Raw genomic sequence first — 19,891 nt, forward strand, 5'->3', positions numbered from 1 at the left:
GAAAGGACTCTCCAGAAAAGCAGCTAAGTGAAACAGAGGCATGCAGGATGACAGAAAAAGAATTCAGATTAAGGGTCCTAGAGTGCATAAACCAGATGGAGGAAAAAATCAACAACGTATGCAAGAAGCAAGAAGAAACAGATAAAAAAAATCAATAAATTATGTAAGAACCAAGAAGAAATGAAGAGTGATATAGCTGCAATAAAAAACACCATTGAAAGTTTCAACAGTAGACTAGGAGAAGCGGAGAAACGAATTAGCGAATTAGAAGACAGGGAAGCAAAACACACCCAAACTGAACTGCAATTGGAGAAAAAAATTAAAAGACAGGAGGAGAGCCTAAGGGAGCTATGGGACAACATGAAATGAAACAACATACGAATAATAGGGGTGCCAGAACAACAGAAAGAGGAGCAAGGGTTAGAAAACCTATTGCAAGAAATAATATCAGAAAACTTCCCTTAGGTGGGGAAGAAAACAGTCACACAAGCACAGAGAGTCCCAAACAAGGTGAACCCGAAAAGACCCACACCAAGACACATCAAAAATACCATGGCAAATGTTCAGGACAAAGAGAGAATCTTAATGGCTGCAAGAGAGAGACGGAAAGTTACATACAAGGGATCACCCATTAGATTATCAAATGATTTCTCAACAGAAACACATCAGGCCAGAAAAGAATGGACGGAAATTTACAAACTGTTACAAAGCAAAGGACTGAATCCAAGAATACTCTATCCAGCAAGGCTATCATTCAAAATTGAAGGGGAAATAAGAAGCTTCACAGACAACCCTCTCACAGTCCAGGAGACCTCAGGGGCGGGAGGTGACCTGGTGATCGGGGAAGGCAATGCCCCATCACACCTCTGCTGCTGCCACTACTGGCAGCGCAAGCCTCAGCCGGCCCATTACCTGAGCCTCGGGGCTCTGGGTGGCTGGGCAGCCGACATCTGAGGCTTGCCTGTGCCTTGGGCCGGCTCTGGGTGGTTGTGGGGATGAGGGGTCTGGGGGACTCTGGAGGCAGGCGTGCGGAGCGGCCAGGCCCGCTGCCCTAGTGGGGCTGAGGGGACTGGGCGTCACCATCTTTGAGGGTGGGGCAGAAATTATCATATTCCCTCCTTATTGGCTGTGGGTGCTGCCATCTTTGAGGGCGGAGCAGTCAATTAGTATATTACCTCCTTATTGGCTGTGGCGCCGCCATCTTTGTGATGTTGTGAGGGTCAATTAGCATATTCCTTCTTTATCAGATATGATGTTACAAGAAAAGTATCAATAAGAGATAAAAAAATTTAAAGGACAGAAAGATTTATTTGAAGGGGGGAGATTCAGGGAAGGTTTTATGTCATTTAAGTTGGAAACTGATGTTATCAAAAGTTACGAAATGGTGATTTTTGAAAGTTTTTATTCTTTCTTGTATATGTTGACATTTTTCTGTAAAGAACTTTCCAACATCAACTTTGGCTGTTTGGTTACCATGAATTTCAGTGCATACTGGAAAGTCAGGATGAATGCTTAATTCTTTTCATTTAATTACTAATTTTCAGAATAAGAGTTTTTACACTACTCTAGCAGTGATCAACAGGGTTTATTTGTTTTTTGACCTTTTCCTTGAGAAAAGAGAACTTATGGGTTTTTTTAAATATACTATTTTTATGAACTCATGGTTTTATAGATATTTAGTGACTTTCAGTCAGTGGAGGTCAATGTGAATTTTGATTTGCAAATTGTCCTAGCTTTAGCTAGTGGAATTGCCTCCAAAGTGACTTGTCATTTTGACAGGACCCTATTAATTTTTGATAGCTTCTTTGCTTTTTGGCACACCATGTCCAACATTTATCTTGTAAAAATTCTCCTCTATGCCTGAAATCAGCCATTTCTTCAAAACTTTTAAGTGACAAGAATTAAGTAAATATATTTTAAAATACATATTTAAAGATATATAAAAGCAAACAAAATGAGTTCAAATATAAGATTATAAAATGGTTTTTACTTCTTTGATTTTGTATTTTTATCTTTTTTATCTTATAGTGGATTTCTTGGTTTGTAACATTAACAATTAATTTTTCTAACTATATATATACATATATATAATAGCTTTAAAATAATAATATTAACATTACTAGTAATAAGATTAATAATTTTTTTTTTACTTTTTTTAGCCTTTTTTTTTTTTCCTTATACTATATCTCACTAAGGCTATGTAGTCAAAACGCTGTGTTCTTAAATCACTTGGGATATTTATTTTCTGTGTGGCTACTATACCATCAACTTGAGATTCAGTTAGCTTTTAAAATTTAAAGCCATTTTTAAATTGTGATATAAAATCTACCATTTTACCTCTTTAAAGAATACAAATCAGTGGCATTAAGCACATTTATATTGTCCCACTGTGACACTGTCTGTCTCTAGGCTGTTTTCTTCCCCTCCTTCTCCCCTCCTCCTCCCCTCTCCCTCTGCTCTTCCTCCCTTCTTTCTCCTCCTCCTTTTTCCTCACCTTAGGATATTTTGCTTTCTTTTTTAAAAATATATTTTTATTGGTTTCAGAGAAGAATGGGGGGGGAGATAGGAACACCAATGATGAGAAAGAATCATTGATCTGCTGCCTCCTGCATGCCACCTACTGGGGATCCAGCCTGCAACCTGGGCATGTGCCCTTGACCGGAATCAAACCTGGGACCCTTCAGTCTGCAGGCCGACGCTCTATCCACTGAGCCAAACCAGCCAGGGCATCTTTTTTGTTTTTTTTTTAATCCTCACCCAAGGATATTTTTCCACTGTATTTTTGAGAGTGTAAGAAAGAGGGAAAGACAGAGAGAAACATCTATGTGAGAGGGACACATCAATTGGTTGCTTCCTGCATGAGCCCTAACAAGGGCCTAGGCTGGGGAGGTGCCTGCAACCGAGGTATGTGCCCTTGACCAAAATTGAACCCGGGACCTTTTGGTCCGCAGGTTAATGCTCTGTCCACTGAGCCAAACCAGCTAAGACAGTTTTCTTCTTTTTTGAAAATATTTATTTATTGATTTGAGAGAGAGGAAGAGTGAGAACCATCTATTTGATGTTCTAGTCATTTATGCATTTATTGGTTGATTCTTGTATGTGCCCTGACCAGAGATGGAACACACAACCTTGGTGTATCCAGAAGATGCTCTAACCAGTTGAGCACCTGACCAGGGCCTCCAGAGTATTTTCATCTGACCAGGGCCTCCAGAGTATTTTCATCATCCCAAACTGAAACTCTATATCATTAAACCGTAACTGACAATTCCTCCTACCCCCTAGCTTCTGGTGACCACTATTTTATTTTCTATCTTTATGAATTTGATTATTCTAGGTACCTCATATAGGTGGAGTTTTATACATATTGGTCCTTTTGTGTCTGGCTTCTTTCATGTGGCATAATGCTTCTTGATTCATCCATGTTGTAGCATGTGTTAGAATTTCATTTCTTTTAAAGGCTGAATAATACTCCATTATATATATACTAGGGGCGCGGTGCACGAAATTCGTGCACTGGGTGTGTGTTTGTGGGGGGGGGGGAGTGTCCCTCAGCCCAGCCTGCCCCCTCTCACATACTGGGAGCCCTCAGGCGTTGACCCCCATCACCCTCCAATCGCAGGATCGGCCCCTTGCCCAGGCCTGACGCCTCCGCCAGAGGTGTCAGGCTTGGACAGGAGACCCACATCTCCCCCCATCACTGGCTCTGACCCCCGCCCAGGCCTGAGGCCTCTGGCCCAGGAATCATGCCTGGGCAGGGGACCCCCATCTCCCTCTGATTGCTTGCTCCACCCCCCACCCAAGCCTGACGCCTCTGACCCAGGCTTCAGGCCTGGGCAAGGGGACCATCATATCCCCCCAATCCCTGGCTCCGCCCCCCCAGCTCCCCGCGGTTGTAAGCTCCGCCCCTGCCCAGGCCTAACGCTTCTGGCCTGGGCGTCTGGCCCAGGCAGCGGGGACCCGCAGCTGCAGCGGCCCCGCGATCGTGGGCTCCGCTTTAGGCCCAGGCAAGGGACCCCTAGCTCCTGGGACTGCCAGCTTCGACCGTGCCCAGCTCCCATCGCTGGCTCCACCCCTACTTCCTGCTATCACTGGCCAGGGCGGCAAAGGCACCTGATTCTCCGATCATGGCTTGGGGGCAGGGCAAAGGCGGCCCTGGGGCCGCCTTTGCCCTGCCCCCCAGCTCTTAGCTCCACCCTGGGTTTCCGATCACTGTCAGTGGCAGGGGGCTTCTTCCTGCTTTCCCTTTCGCCTCCCTGCATTGTGCCTATATATGCAAATTAGCTGCCATCTTGTTGCAGTTAACCGCCAATCTTAGTTGGCAGTTAATTGCCAATCTTAGTTGGCAGTTAATTTGCATATAGCCCTGATTAGCCAATGAAAACGGTAGTGCCATACGCCAATTACCATTTTTCTCTTTTATTAGTGTAGATATCACATTTTGTTTATTCGCCCATCAGTGGACATTTGGGTGGTTTTCATTTTTAGCTATGGTGAATAATACTGCTATGAAAATTGGTGTACAAATATTTATTCCTGTTAGATTTTAACTGACATTTTTAATAAATGAGGGTTATTATTAACTAAGTTAGAGAACATAGGAGAAAATAAAAGCTTTTCCCTTGGGACAGTAAAAGGTGATAAATGAAGGGTTTGATTTTGGATATGATTTATTTCAGGTGCTTTGGGAAACCAATTAGGAAACAATTGGAAATGAGGGTGTAGAGGTGTAGGATGCTGAAGTTGGCTAGGTGAGAGATGATGGTACTTTGAACTAAGATAGTGGCAAAGGAGATGGAGAAAGGATAGATTCAGAATTTATGTAGCTGATTGAATTAACGTGATCTTTGGATGTGAAGGTTAAGGAAGAGAGGTGATATTTTGGATTTAGGCAAGATGGGTGTGAGGTGTTTCTATACTTTGAGATAGAGATTGCAGATGGGTGAAAGGTTTCTGAGAAACGATAATGAATTTGGTTTTGAATAAGCTAACTTGTAGGTGCTTTCAAGGCAATTCAGGTGGAGATATTTAGCAGGACAGGAAAGTAGGCATTTGAAGTTCAGCAGAGATCTGGATTAGAATTAGAGTTTCATTATTGTCAGCACTGGGGGATAATTAAAATTAAGGGAATAAATGTGATCACCTAGAAAGAGTATATGATAAGCTAAGAGGTCAAGCATGAAAACTTGCAGGGAAGCCTGGGATGCTTTCCATGAAATTAAAAAAAAAAATTTTCCCCCATGAAGTAGTTCTTGTCATTTGCAAATATGCATTCTCACTTTATTTGTTATGTGGTGAGTTCTTAATTTTCAATAGTGGAAACGGGGTAGTGAGGGCCTTAAAAAGTTTTTGGTTATCCGTTTATAGTACAAGGTCTGCATATATAGTATATGGTTTTTCAGACTTTTTGAAAATTTGTGAAAATCTTTCTAATTGGCTTTTAGAATGGGCTGAGGATGAAATAGAACAGCGCTTCTCAACCTGTGGGTCACAACCCCTTTGGGGGTCAAATGACCCTTTCACAGGGTTGCCTAAGACCATTGGAAAATACATATATAATTATATATTGTTTTTGAGATTAATCACTATGCTTTAATTATGTTTAATTTGTAACAATGAAATTGGGGGTCACCACAACATGAGGAACTGTATTAAAGGGTTGCGGCATTAGGAAGGTTGAGAACCACTGAAATAGAATGACAAAATCAGTGCTGAAAATTACATTTTATAAGACACTAGGGTCCCAGTGCACAAATTCATGCACCTTGAAAGGACCTGTGGGCCGCGAGGCTGTGGTAGGCACAGGGGTGGGTCTCAGCCCATCCTCCGCGCCCCCGCTTGGCCCTTCCCACCGCGGCCCACCTCCCTGGTCTCCTGTCTGCCGGCAGCCCCACTTCTTTTGGCGCTGGCCCCGCTCGAATCCGCTAATGGTGCAGAGTGATTGGGGCCGGCACCACCAGTGGGTGTGAATGGCGGCTGCTGCCTTGATCGCCCCTCAGGAGCAGGGAGAGGTGGAGAAGCCCTCATGGGTGATCAGGGCCGGCAGCTGCTGCTCGCACCCGCTGATGGTGCCGAGTGATTGGGACCAGTGCTGGGCACCGGTAGTGGGTGCGAGCGGCAGCTCCGGTACCAGCTGTGGTGCAAGCAGGGCTGGCTCTGCCAGTGGGTGTGAGCAGCGGCTCTGGCACCGGCATCGGGTGTGAGTGGAGCCAGCACTGGCAGTGGGTGTGAGCAAAGAATTTTCAGTAACCGTCAGAGGCTCACTCCAATGACAGTGACTGGTGCCTGCCTTGGTCTGGTGCCCCCACTCACCTGCTCCACCATCCTACCTTAGCTAATGCCCGCCATGTTCCGCACACCCCCCCTCGTGGTCAGCGCACATCATAGCAACCAGTTGTTCGGTTCTGGCGTTCGGTCTATTTGCATATCCCCCTTTTATTATATAGCAGTGATGGCGAACCTTTTGAGCTCGGCATGTCAGCATTTTGAAAAACCCTAACTTACCTCTGGTGCCGTGTCACATATAGAAATTTTTTGATATTTGCAACCATAATAAAACAAAGATTTATATTTTTGATATTTGTTTTATATATTTAAATGCCATTTAACAAAGAAAAATCAACCAAAAAAATGAGTTCGCGTGTCATAGGTTCGCCATCACTGTTATATAGGATCATTATAAATGTCTTATCTCCAAATTTTGAGGTAGTATGTCATTTAATTTGTAATACTTGTATTACTTCTGGTTTCAGAAATAATTTTTCTAAGAATGAAGTTTGTACTATTCAACAACAATTTTTTTTTCAAAGAATTTTGCAAAGCGAAAATTTATTTTTAGTTAACTCATATTGTCCTGGAAATTAATTCATTATTAACTCTGGCTGGTGTGCCTTGTTTGCTATCTAGTTTCAGCTAGAGTGGTATGGGTTGTGCATTTGCTTATTGAGAATTTATTATGGCTCTTCTGTGTGCAAAACTATTCTAGTTATCATTTTAGTGAGATTTAGTGCTTTGAAGGTAGATAAAATTTAGAGATGAGGTTCTTTATCTTCAGTAGCAATTAGATTGTGAAACTGATTTGAGTAATTTTCCCAATGAAATTTTTGCTCTTTTCTTTCTTGATCTTGTCTAGAATGAAGTCATATGTAGAGTTGTGGATGAGGAGAGATGTTGAGAATTTAGAAGCTCTGACTCAACATATCACCAAATATTAGAAAAAACTTGATATTCCTCTCTATATTTGTTCTTTATATGCTATTAGATGTTTGTTTTAGTTTCTATTTTTTCCCCCTCTATTATTAGATACTGGAGGCCCAGTGCATGAAATTTGTGCATGGGGGGGGGTGTCCCTCAGCCCAGCCTGTACCCTCTCTAATCTGGGACCCCTTGGGGAATGTCTGACTGCCTGTTTAGGCCCGATCCCATAGGCAGTTGGACATCCCTCTCATAATCCGGGGCTGCTGGCTCCCAACTGCTCGCCTGCCTGCCTGCCTGATTGCCCCTAACAGCTTCTGCCTGCCAGCCTGATCACCCCCTAACCACTCTCCTGCCAGCCTGATCGACGCTTAACTGCTCCCCTACCGGCCCGGTTGCCCCCAGCTGCCCTCCCCTGCTGGCCCAGTTGCCCCCGTTGCCCCCAACTGCCTTCCCCTGCTGGCCCGGTCACCTCCAATTGCCCTCCCCTGCTGGCCTGGTCCCCCCAACTGCCCTCCCTCTGCTGAAGGCTCTGTTGCCCCTAACTGCCCTCCCCTACTGGCCTGGTTGCTTCTAACTGCCCTCCCCTGCTGGCCTGTTCGCCCACAACTGCCCTCCCCTGCTGGCCATCTTGTGGCTGTGGGCGCCACCATCTTTGAGGGCGTGGCAGTCAATTAGCATATTTCCTCCTTATTGGCTGTGGGTGCCGCCATCTTTGCGATGGCGTGAGGGTCAATTAGCATATTCCCTCTTTATTAGATAGGATAGTGACTGAATTGCAAGACACAGCTATTGGTTACCTTGGATTACAGCAGTGTAATTGTAGATTACTTAATTGTATTCATTATACAACTAATCTGAATAAGTAAATTATATATTTCAAAGAAACTTCATATTGTTAAAACTTCTGTGATAGGTACAGTAAAAATGATGTTTTTGTTTGCTATTTTTTTTTTTTGCCCAGTAAAGTGCTGTTCTTTCTTCAAAAGCTTGTATTTAATTTTTTTTCAAATCCTCACACAAGGATATTTTTTCCATTTTCAGAGAGAATAGAAGGAAGGAAGGGAGAGAAGATAGGAGGGAGGGAGGGTAGGGAGAAGGGAGATAGAGGGGAGAGAGAGAGAGAAACATTGATGTGAGAGAGTCACATTGATTGGTTTCCTCCCTCACATTCTCTGATCAGGGTGGGGATCGAAGCAACCCAGGTATATGCATTTACCCTGTGTGTGGGCTTATGCTCTAATCACTGAGAAACACTGAACAGTGCAATTTGATATTTTTTATCTTTAATTTCTTTATTGGTTAAGGTATTATAAGTGTGCCCTCATTCCCCCCATTTACCCCCAGTCTCCCCCCCCCCCCCACACTCATGCTTTCATCCCCTTGTTCATGTTCATTGGTTTGACTTATATGCACACATACAAGTCCTTTGGTTGATCTCTCCCCCTTCCCACACCCTCCCCTACTTTCCCACTGGTGATTGATAGTTTGATCGTTGTTTCTCTGTCTTTGGATCTGTCCCTGTTCAGCAGTCTATGTTGTTCTCTATATTCCACAAATGAGTGAGATCATGTGGTATTCATCTTTCTCTGACTGGCTTATTTCACTTAGCATAATGCTCTCCAGTTCCATCCATGCTGTTGCAAACGGCAAGAGTTCCTTCTTTTTTACCACAGCGTGGTATTCCATTGTGTAAATGCACCACAGTTTTCTAATCCATTCATCTGCTGATGGGCACTTAGGCTGTTTCCAGATCTTAGCTATGGTGAATTGTGCTGCTATGAACATAGGGGTGCATATATCCTTTCTGATTGGTGTTTCTGGTTTCTTGGGATACATTACTAGAAGTGGGATCATTGGGTCAAATGGGAGTTCCAGTTTTAGTTTTTTGAGGAAACTCCATACTGTTCTCCACAGTGTCTGCACCAGTCTGCATTCCCACCAGCAGTGCAGAAGGGTTCCTTTTTCTCCACATCCTCTCCAACACTTGTTGTTTGTTGATTTGTTGATGATAGCCATTCTGACAGGTGTGAGATGATACTGCATTGTTGTTTTGATTTGCATCTCTCGTATAATTAGTGACTTTGAGCATGTTTTCATATGTCGTTCGGCCTTCTGTATGTCCTCTTTCGAAAAGTGTCTATCTAGGTCCGTTGCCCAATTTTTGATTGGATTGTTTATCTTCCTACTGTTAAGTTGCATGAGTTCCCTGTAAATGTTGGAGATTAAACCCTTATCAGTGATATCATTGGCAAATATGTTCTCCCGTGCAGTGGGCCTTCTTGTTGTTTTGTTGATGGTTTCCTTTGTTGTGCAAAAACTTTTTATTTTGATGTAGTCCCATTTGTTTATTTTCTCTTTAGTTTCCATTGCCCGAGGAGCAGTATCAGAGAAGAAATTCCTTTGGCATATGTTTGCAATTTCGCTGCCTGTGGATTCCTCTAGTATTTTTATGGTTTCCCGTCTTACGTTTAAGTCTTTTATCCATTTTGAGTTTATTTTTGTGTATGGTGTGAGTTGGTGGTCTAGTTTCATCTTTTTGCATGTATCTGTCCAATTTTCCCAACACCATTTATTGAAGAGACTATCTTGACTCCATTGTATGCTCTTGCCTCCTTTGTCAAATATTAATTGGGCGTAGTGGTTTGGGTAGATTTCTGGGATCTCTGTCCTATTCCATTGATCTATATGTCTGTTCTTGTGCCAGTACCAAGCTGTTTTGAGAACAGTGGCTTTGTAGTACAGCTTGATATCTGGTATTGAGATCCCACCTACTTTGTTCTTCTTTCTAAGGATTGCTGCAGGTATTCGAGGTCTTTTTTTATAACAGATGAATTTTTGGAACATTCGTTCTAGGTCTGTGAAATATGCCGTTGGTAATTTGATGGGGATTGAATTGAATCTATAGATTGCTTTGGGTAGTATGGACATTTTGATGATGTTGACTCTACCAATCCATGAGCATGGTATGTTCCTCCATCTGTTTATGTCTTCCTCTATCTCCTTTTTCAGTGTCCTGTAGTTTTTCACATATAAATCTTCTACCTCCTTAGTTAAGTTTATTCCTAGGTATCTTGCTTTTTTAGTCTCACTTTCTGTAAGTTCACTATTGGTGTAAAGAAATGTCATAGATTTCTTGGCATTAATTTTGTATCCTGCTACATTGCCGAATTCATTTATTAAGTCATAATTTTTTGATGGAGTCTTTAGTGTTTTCTATGTACAGTATCATGTCATCTGCAAATAAGGACAGTTTTACTTCTTCTTTTCCAATTTGAATGCCTTTTATTTCTTCTTCTTGTCTGATCGCAACGGCTAGAACTTCCAATACTATGTTGAACAGGAGTGGTGAGAGGGGGCATCCTGTCTTGTTTCTGTTCTTAGGGGAAATGGTTTTAGTTTTTGCCCATTGAGTATGATGTTGGCTGTGGGTTTGTCATATATGGCTTTTATTATGTTGAGGTATGATCTTTCTATTCCTACCTTGCTGAGAGTTTTTATCAAGAAAGGGTGTTGGATTTTGTCAAATGCTTTTTCTGCATCAATTGATATGACTATGTGGTTTTTATCTTTCAATTTGTTTATGTGATGTATTACGTTTATTGATTTGCGGATATTGTATCATCCTTCCATCCCTGGGATAAATCCTACTTGGTCATGGTGTATGATCCTTCTGATGTACTGCTGGATCAGATTTGCTAGGATTTTGTTTAGAATTTGGCATCTATGTTTATGAGGGATATTGGCCTGTAATTCTCTTTCATTGTGTTGTCTTTATCTGGTTTTGGTATTAGGGTGATGCTGGCTTCATAGAATGAGCTTGGAAGTGTACCTTCCTCTTGAATTTTTTGTAGTAGTCTGAGGAGGATAGGTTTTAGTTCTTCCTTGAATGTTTGGTAAAACTCCCCTGTGAAGCCATCTGGCCCCGGGATTGTGTTTGCTGGAAGTTTTTTGATTACTGCTTTAATTTCTTCCATAGTTATTGGCTTATTGAGATTTTTGGATTCTTCCTGATTAAGTTTTGGAAGGTTGTATTTTTCTAGGAATATATCCATTTCCTCCAGGTTGTCTAGTTTGTTGGAGTAGATTTGTTCATAGTATTTTTTAACAATCCTTTGTATTTCTGTGGGGTCTGTTGTTATTTCTCCTCTTTCATTTCTGATTTTGTTTATTTGGGTCCTCTCTCTTTGTTTCTTGGTGAGCCTGGCTAGAGGTTCATCAATCTTGTTTATCCTTTCAAAGAACCAGCTCTTGGTTTTGTTGATCTTTTGTATTGTTTTTTTGGTCTCTATGTTGTTTATCTCCGCTCTGATCTTCATTATTTCCTTCCTTCTGCTTACACTGGGCTTTTCTTGTTGCTCTCTTTCTAGCTCTTTGAGTTGTAGAGTTAGGTAATTTATTCTCATTGTTTCTTGTTTCTTGTAGTAGGCTTGTAAAGCTTTGAACTTCCCTCTCAAGACTGCTTTTTCTGTGTCCCATAGGTTTTGGATTGTTGTGTTTTCATTGTCGTTTGTTGCCATGATGTTTTTTTATTTCTTCTTTGATCTCTCTGGTAACCCAGTTATTGTTTAATAGCATGCTATTTAGCCTTCATGTGTTTGATTTTTTTTGGATTGTTTTTATTGTTGTTGATTTCCAGTTTTATGCCATTGTGACCTGAGAAGATGCTTGATATGATTTCTATCTTCTTGAATTTAAAAAGACTTTGCCTGTGACCCAATATATGGTCTGTCTTTGAAAATGACCCATGTGCACTTGAGAAGAATGTATATTCTGTGGCTTTGGGGTGAAATGCTCTGAAGATGTCAATTCCATCTGATCTAGTGACTCATTTAGGATTGATGTTTCTTTGCTGATTTTTTGTTTAGAAGATTTGTCCAATGATGATAGTGGGGTATTAAAGTACCCTACTATGATTGTATTGCTGCCAATCTCTCCCTTGATCTCCTCCAGACGTTTTCTTATGTATTTGGGGGCTCCTGTACTGGGTGCATATATGTTTACCAGAGTTATTTATTCTTGTTGGATTGCTCCCTTTAGTATTATGAAGTGGCTTTCCTTATCTCTTTTTATGTCCTTCACTTTGAGATCTAATTTGTCAGATGTAAGTATTGCTACCCCAGCTTTTTTTTTCATTTCCATTCGCCTACAAACCTTTTTCCATCCCTTCACCATCAGTCTGTGTGCATCTTTTTTTCTGAGATGGGTTTCCTGTAGACAGTAGATATATGGGTCATGTTTTCTTATCCACTCAGTTACCCTATGTCTTTTGTTTGGGGCATTTAATACATTTACATTTAAAGTTATTATTGATAGGTACTTGTTTGTCGCCATTTTGGTTCTTTACCCCTGTGTTCCTTCTTCATTTCCTATTTTTTTCTTTTTACAGCAGACCCTTTAGCATTCCTTGCATTGCTGGTTTGGTGATAATAAACTCCCGTAGTCCTTTTTTTGCCTGTGAAGCTCCTGACTTCACCCTCAATTTTGATTGATAGCCTTGCTGGGTACAGTATTCTTGGATTCAGACCCTTCCTTTGCATGACTTTGTATATTTCATTTCATTCCCTTCTTTCCTGATGTGTTTCTGTTGAGAAATCAGTCACTAGTCTGATGGGGGATCCTTTGTAGGTTACTTTCTGTCTCTCTCTGGCTGCTTTTAAGATTCTTGCTTTGTCGTTGATGTTTGCCAATTTAATTATAATGTGTCTTGGCGTCGGTCTTTTGGGGTTCATTTTGTTTGGGACTCTGTGAGCCTCTTGGATTTGTGTGAGTTTTTTCTTGCCTATATCAGGGAAGTTTTCTGTCATTATTTTTTCAAACAGGTTTTCTATCCCTTGCTTAGTTCCCTCTCCCTCTGGCACCCCTATTATGCATATGTTGTTTCATTTTGTATTATCCCAAAGTTCTCTTAGGCTCTCCTCCTGCTTTTTAATATTTTTTTTCTAGTAGCTGCTCTGCTTGGGTATTTTTTCCTACCTTGTCTTCTAGCTCACTGACGCAGTCCTCTGCTTCTTCTAGTCTACTGTTGATGCTTTCTATTGAGTTCTTTATAGCAGTTATGTCATTTTTCATTTCTTCTTGGTTCTTCTTCATTTCCTCTTGGTTCTTACACATATTGTTGAGTTTGTCTTCCATTGTTTTTATCCACCTTATGACCATTTCTCTGAATTCTTTCTGTAACAGGTTGCTTGCCTCCTTTGCATCCATTTTGTTTACTTCCTTTTCTGGTGATACCTGTTTTTCTTTCATATGTGGGCTGTTTGTTTGTCTCCCCATGATCTCTCTTCTCCAGGTGTTTGGTTATGTAGTTCTCTCTCTGCTGCGTTGATTTAAAGGCACAAAACACAACACAACAAAGCACAAGGCACAAGGCACTGAACACAAATGTATTCACGATACTAATAACCCCAAATAAAGGTGACCACCAGAGCAAAGAGAATTAGGGGATAAGGAAGAAAGAAGAGAAAAGGAAAAAAGAGTAAAAGAAAGAAAAAAGAGTGCAAAAATGAAATTGGTAAAAGGAAAAAAAATTAAGAGAGAAAGGAAAGGAAATAGAAGAGGGGAAGAAACTATATGGGGAGAAAATTCCAATAGAACAGCCACTAATCCCAACAAATTCTAGCAACAGATCGCTGGGGATGAATGCAATCTACAAACAACAACCAATATCAAGCGGGGCGAGGAAAAACAGAAGCAAAAAAAATAACCGGAAAAAAAAACAACAGAAAAAGCAAAAGCAAAAGCAAAACAATCTCACAAACAAGCATAAAAAACCCCAATATATTCAAAAATGAAGCAAACAACAACAAAATGACACAGAGGAAAAAAAATTGGATAATGAAGAAAGATAAGAGAGAGGTGTATATGGATTTAGAGCAGGGGATTGTAAATTAGATATATAAGTAGGGTGAAATTTAAGTGGTGTAAAAAGAAGGAATAGGGAAAATCTAAAGCAGGAATAGGGTAAGAGAAACAGGACAACAAAAGGGGAAAAGTGAGGAAGAGGGTTTTGGCATAAAGGTAAAGTTGAGGTAGAGTAAAATGATGCTAAAGGAAAGATGAAAATAGAATGTAGAACACTAATCCCAAAATAAAGAGAAAATAAAATGACACTTTAAAAAAAGGTAAAATGGTAGTAGTAATAATACTGGTAAAAAATAAAAACGTAGTAATTAAAAAGGTAAAATCAGGTGATAAAAAAAGAAAAAAATAGTTTCTTAATTAAAAGGTGAAAAGAAAAAAAATAAAAATGTGCAGTAGTGAAGGTCCTTCACTTCTTTTACTCTTCTGTTTGACACGCCTTCGTCCTGTCAGGTATTCAGGAGAGTGTTGAAGTTCCCTGCAATACACTGTTCCTCCGTGTTGTAAACCAGTCGTGATTTTAAAGCAGGCCCTATTTGTTTCCCAGACTGCCTTTATTTGTATGTACAGAAGAGACAGTTTGTGGTTCAGCCCCTGGGTGGCAGTGTTTCTGGATTGACCTCCGAGTCTATAAGTCCTCTGTAGCCGTTAGTTAGGTTTTGTTTTCCCTATTGCATTAATACTGGTTTGGGGGAGTCAACTGCCCAGAGCTGGTTCTTTGATCGTTACTCTGTGCTCTGTTTCCCAGGTTCCACAAAAACAACTTTCCTCTGCAGTCTCTGTGAGTGACCCCAATTGGGCGATCCTGTGTATTGGGTTTAATAATCAAACACAACGGTTTAAGGGGGAGAGAGAGGGAAAAAAAAAAAGTGCCTGAGAAAGTGCGTGAATTCGCAACCCTCTACTATCTAGCTCTGTGCGCAGTCTCTTCCGCACGTCCTCTCTCCCCTGGCACTAAGCAGCCAGCACACTGGCAAAATCCGAGGCTGCCTTTTTGCATCCAGTCCAGCTATGGGCTTATTTTTAGAGTTCCCTTCTGTCAGCAGCCCTGTGGGGGCCCTTCCACACTCGCGGATCACACTGGCCCCAACAGCCGCGGACTTTGTGGGGCACAAACTACCCCTGCGTGTGTTCCTTTCTCCATCGTGAATTGCAAATCGCACCTTTAGGCGAAATCTGACCTTTCTGTGAGGAGAAGCAGGGCTCCTCTGAGTCCCTGTAGTCACGCTAGTTGAGATCCGGTGTTTCTGGGATAGTAGCTAATCCCTGCATGCTGTGGTTGCAGGATTTCTGGATGTATACGCTTCCAATAACAGCCACTCAAGATGGCGCGGTCTCCGTGGCTGCATCGGCGTTCCAGGAGAGATTTCAGCAGCACTGGAGGCTGCCGGGTTAGGGGAGCCCGATCTGGCAGTCTCCAACAGTCCCCTTTCTCCGGGAGTCCTCTGCCTTTCCTGGCTGCAAACTGTCTCCCAGCTGAATCTGTTCTGCCTATTCGGGCTGGATGTTTCTTGTTTCAGCTGCTTACCCTATCTGCTCTGGGAGAAGGCACAGGACACATCCGTCTATACCGCCGCCATTTTCCCTTCTTCGCAATTTGATTTTTTTGATAGCAGTGTTTACAGAGATTAATGCTGCTTTATATCAATCATATAGTTGTTGATAGTATGAATCTTTATATGTTATCAGCAATCTAGGGTAGCTTATCTGTTGCAGATATCTCCTTATTTGGTTGAAGTAAATACCTCAAATAATTCTTGGGCTTATTTAGGTCTGTTTAATAGTATTATTTTAGGAAAATTGCAAAAGGGTCTTGTTTTGGTGATGGTAATAGTATAATTACCGAATGTGTGTTGAGGCAAATGTGTAGTGAATTGATCTAGATCTTGGGTGCTTGAAGTACATCTCAGTGAAGATGTCCAGTAGAGAAGCACTATAAGTTAGTAATTAAAAGCCAAACAGCCTGAGCTAAACTTTTTTCTACATTTATTAGCCATGTGAATTTGGGCAAGTTTCTTAGACTCTACCTTGGTTCTCTCTTGTGTAAACTGGGAATGATAGTATATACCATATATTTTTTTTTTAAATAAGGATTATTGAGTCAGTTCTTGTGCTATGAATCTGTCTTTTTTTGCTCAGTGTTTTAATAGATCTACAGTTCCTTTAAGGTAACTCCTAGGTATTAATGAATGGTAAAGTTAGATGATAAAGGTTGAAGGGGAGAAAAAAACTCTAGCCTTACAAACTAAATCTTTGATGATAGAATATCAAGTATTGGAGACAGATTGGTAATGGTTGATATGGATGGTAGGTTGCTGGGTGACTAGATAATATGAACTGTGTTGGTCTTTTTAGCACCCCCTCAAATCATTGTAGGTTAGTTGGTGCATTTGAGAGAGCAATGCAGAAGGAATCAGATCAGCATTTTAGTTCTGCTTCTTTCTGATTTTTGTTCAACACAATCTTAAGAAATTTTTTAGCTCAAGCATGGCAAACTTAAAGACTAACACAGGGCCAAATAAACAAGGTTTAAGTTTATATGGGCCGCAAAAAACCAAAAAATTCAATTTTCACAGAAACATAGGTTTATTTCGATAGAGACATGCTGAATACAAAGGGCTAAAATGAATGAGTAATAGTTAACATAAAGTAATAGAACATTTTAATAAAAATTAATATTTTTTCTTGAACATTAACTTACCATACACTGAATAACTACACAAATTAATAAGCATAACACACGTAAACCTATTTTTCTTGTCCTCCGAATGTGAGATATTTCCTGTTGCGCACACCAAACAAGTCTACAAGACCAATGACGTGGCAATCGGTTGCTAGAATATTCACTGCTAGTATTAGTGGAGAGAAATGGTGCGCTTGCATGTAAGGCGTGTAAGAGAAATGAATGCAACACGATTATAGTAATCAGTTATTAGGAACGTTGTAGTTTGTTATTAATAATTATGTATAACAGGATATTGTAAAAATTAAGTTATGAAATTTTTATTAAAACGTTTCTTACATACCGTTATATTGGTTGGGCCACAAAACTATTTGTTGTGGGCTGCGAGTTTGACATGCTTGCTTTAGCTGCTTTGAATCTGTTTTCTTATTGATAGGGATAACATTTGTCTTACCTCTCACACAGAGATGTCATTGTAATTAATAAGATGTTCTGAAAGTGAGTTGAAACTATAGACCACTGTATCCAAAAGTAAAATTTTTATTTAAAAAGACTAAAAATGAGATAATACATAAAGAGGTCTTAATACAGTATTAGGTACAGTCAGTTTTCCATAAAGAATAGCTGCTAGTACTGTTCATTATTATTGACGACACATCTATTTATTTGTTAGCCTAGACCTGATTAATATTTAGGTTATTAAATAGTTTATGAATATATTGTTAATATCTGCTTTGACCCCACCCACTTCTGTTTATGTTTCAGACTCCTGGGAGAGTTGGCTCTCAAGGCTCTGATTTAGATTCATCAGGAACTCCTATTAACACAGTGGATGTCAATAATGAAAGCTCTTCAGAGGTATGAAAAATAATTTGGCAATAAAGGTCAATATTATTTAAGGGAAAATAGCAAATATTTGGAGTAATGAGTAGTAATTAAAGGTTTCTTGGGAAAAGTTATTATAGGTCTTTCTTACAAAGGAATGCAACTTTTGAATTATACTTATAGACATATACTGCTACTTAGTTGTGAGAATGAAAAATAATATTGTGAATATCTCTTCAGTGCTAATGTCATCTCAGCTTAATAAAGACATCAAATTTGTTTATAAAGAATTCTTGATTAATAAGTATCTATGTGTTTGTACTGTCATGAACTGCTGAGCTAATGAAAAATTAAGTTATCTTTAAAATTTATAGATTTTCTGTCTTCGTAAAAACTTTTATTTTATCTTCAATAGCTTATTAAAATTAACAGAGAAAAAAATGTCTAAAGAAGAAATAACTTACATTTTTGAGAAACCAACCTTAGTAGCTGCTTTATTACAATTATCTTTTAAAACAAACAATATTTTCACGTTATAGAGAATGAAGAAAGGAAAGAGAAGAACATAAAACCACCCATAATGCTGTTCCTAAGAGATCTATACACATTCTGCTCTGATAGGTTTTGTTAGGTGACCCTTTCTGGATGCAATGGTACCACCCACCTAGTCCCCTTTTCTCTGTTCTCCCCTTCTCCTCTTGGTTAAGGTGTCTCTCTCATGTGTTTTTGGATGTATTTCTCTCTCTAACCATCTCTCTGTTTTTTTTCTCTTTCTCTGACCATCTGTCTCTTTATCCATTTGTCTTCATGTACCGTATATGTATCTGTAATAATAAAAGTGTAATACGCTAATTAGACAGGACAGCTGAACAACCTTCCGGACGAAGCTGGGGCTGCAAGGGCTGAGCCTCTTGCACGAATTTTGTGCATCGGGCCTATAGTATTTACTATAATATGTTACAAGATTGCGAGAGCAAGAAGAAAAGTATCAGATAAACTTCATTAAGAACAAGTTTAAGGAAACGTCTTAAAAAAGACCCTCCAAACTGTGTTCATGATATGGTGAGCTTAAAGTGCCCAGCTATAACCCTGGAAAGAAATCTATTAATAATTGTTGCCCCTCCAGTGTGACTCAATGGTTGAGCTTCGTTCTATGACACGGTGGTAGGGAACTGAAATCCACTACTCAGGTATAACAAGCAAGCCCTGCCCTGTTTCTTATGGAAAAGAAGGTTGTTTGGCTAGAGGACATTATCTGCAAGAGCAGAGTGGGGAGGAGAACTTGCAGTTAGGCCATTTGAAACCCCTCCTTTTCATCACTTGTCAAGGCAGCACATAATATTGGGCCTTAATTTTAGGCCGTATACCTTAGTCAGATAGATGTGATGTGGATATTTTTTCTGAGTCTATGGCTTGCTTTTCATTTTGTTAATGGTGTTTTCAAGGAGAAGTTTTTAATTTAGGAGAAGTCCAATTTGTCAGCCTTTTCTTTTATGGTTAATGCTTTTTGGCCCCTCCTATACATTTTTTTTTTTTTTTACCACCACAAGATTGTAAAGACTCTCCTATGCTTTCCTCTGACTTAAAAAAAATCATTTTAGGGTGTGTACATGTAAACCTGATTTATTTAAAATTCTTGTGTATGGTGTGAGATAGTGGTTGATGTTTATTTTTTCCACATGGATATGTAAACCACATTTTTCCATATGGTTATTTCAGTATTATTTGTTTCCCATTGAATTACTTTTACTTTTTGAGAAATCAATTGACCTTGTATATGTGGCTATATTTTTATGTTCTTAATTCTGTTTCATTGATATTTATGTATATACTAGAGGCCCAGTGCACAAAAATTTGTGCACTTGCGGGGGGGGGGTCTCTCAGCCCGGCCTATGTCCTCTCGCAGTCTGGGACACCTCAGGGGATGACCACCTGCTGGCTTAGGCCCGCTCCCTGGGGGATTGGTCCTAAGCTGGCAGTCAGACATCCCTATGGCAGCCCGGGAGCCCTCGGGGGATGTCCACTTGCCAGCAGGGAGCAGGCCTAAGCTGAAGTCTGACATCCTTAGTGCTGCTGAGGAGGCGGGAGAGGCTCCCACCACCACTGCTGTACTGGCAGCCGTCAGCCTGGCTTGTGGCTGAGCAGAGCTCCCCCTGTGGGAGTGCACTGACCACCAGGGGGCAGCTCCTGCATTGAGTGTCTGCCCCTGGTGGTCAGTGTGTGTCATAGTGAGCAGTCATTCCCAGTTGTTTTGCTGCTAGGGTCAGTTTGCATATTACCCTTTTATTATATAGGATAGAGGCCTGGTGCATGGGTGGGGGCTGGCTGGTT

At 40.6% G+C, this 19,891-nt stretch overlaps 1 protein-coding gene across 1 annotated transcript in view; it reads left to right on the forward strand.

Moving 5' to 3' along the window:
• EEA1 (early endosome antigen 1) overlaps nt 1-19,891 on the forward strand; it is a 160,121-nt gene that overhangs the window by 25,726 nt on the left and 114,504 nt on the right. Inside the window, exon 2 of the mRNA XM_081083756.1 lies at nt 17,501-17,593. Within this exon, the coding sequence (XP_080939882.1) occupies nt 17,501-17,593 (93 nt within the window). The remainder of the gene's footprint in view (nt 1-17,500; nt 17,594-19,891) is intronic.

This window comes from Myotis nattereri (genome assembly GCF_964212035.1).
Source record: "Myotis nattereri genome assembly, chromosome: 2".
NCBI lineage: Eukaryota > Metazoa > Chordata > Mammalia > Chiroptera > Vespertilionidae > Myotis > Myotis nattereri.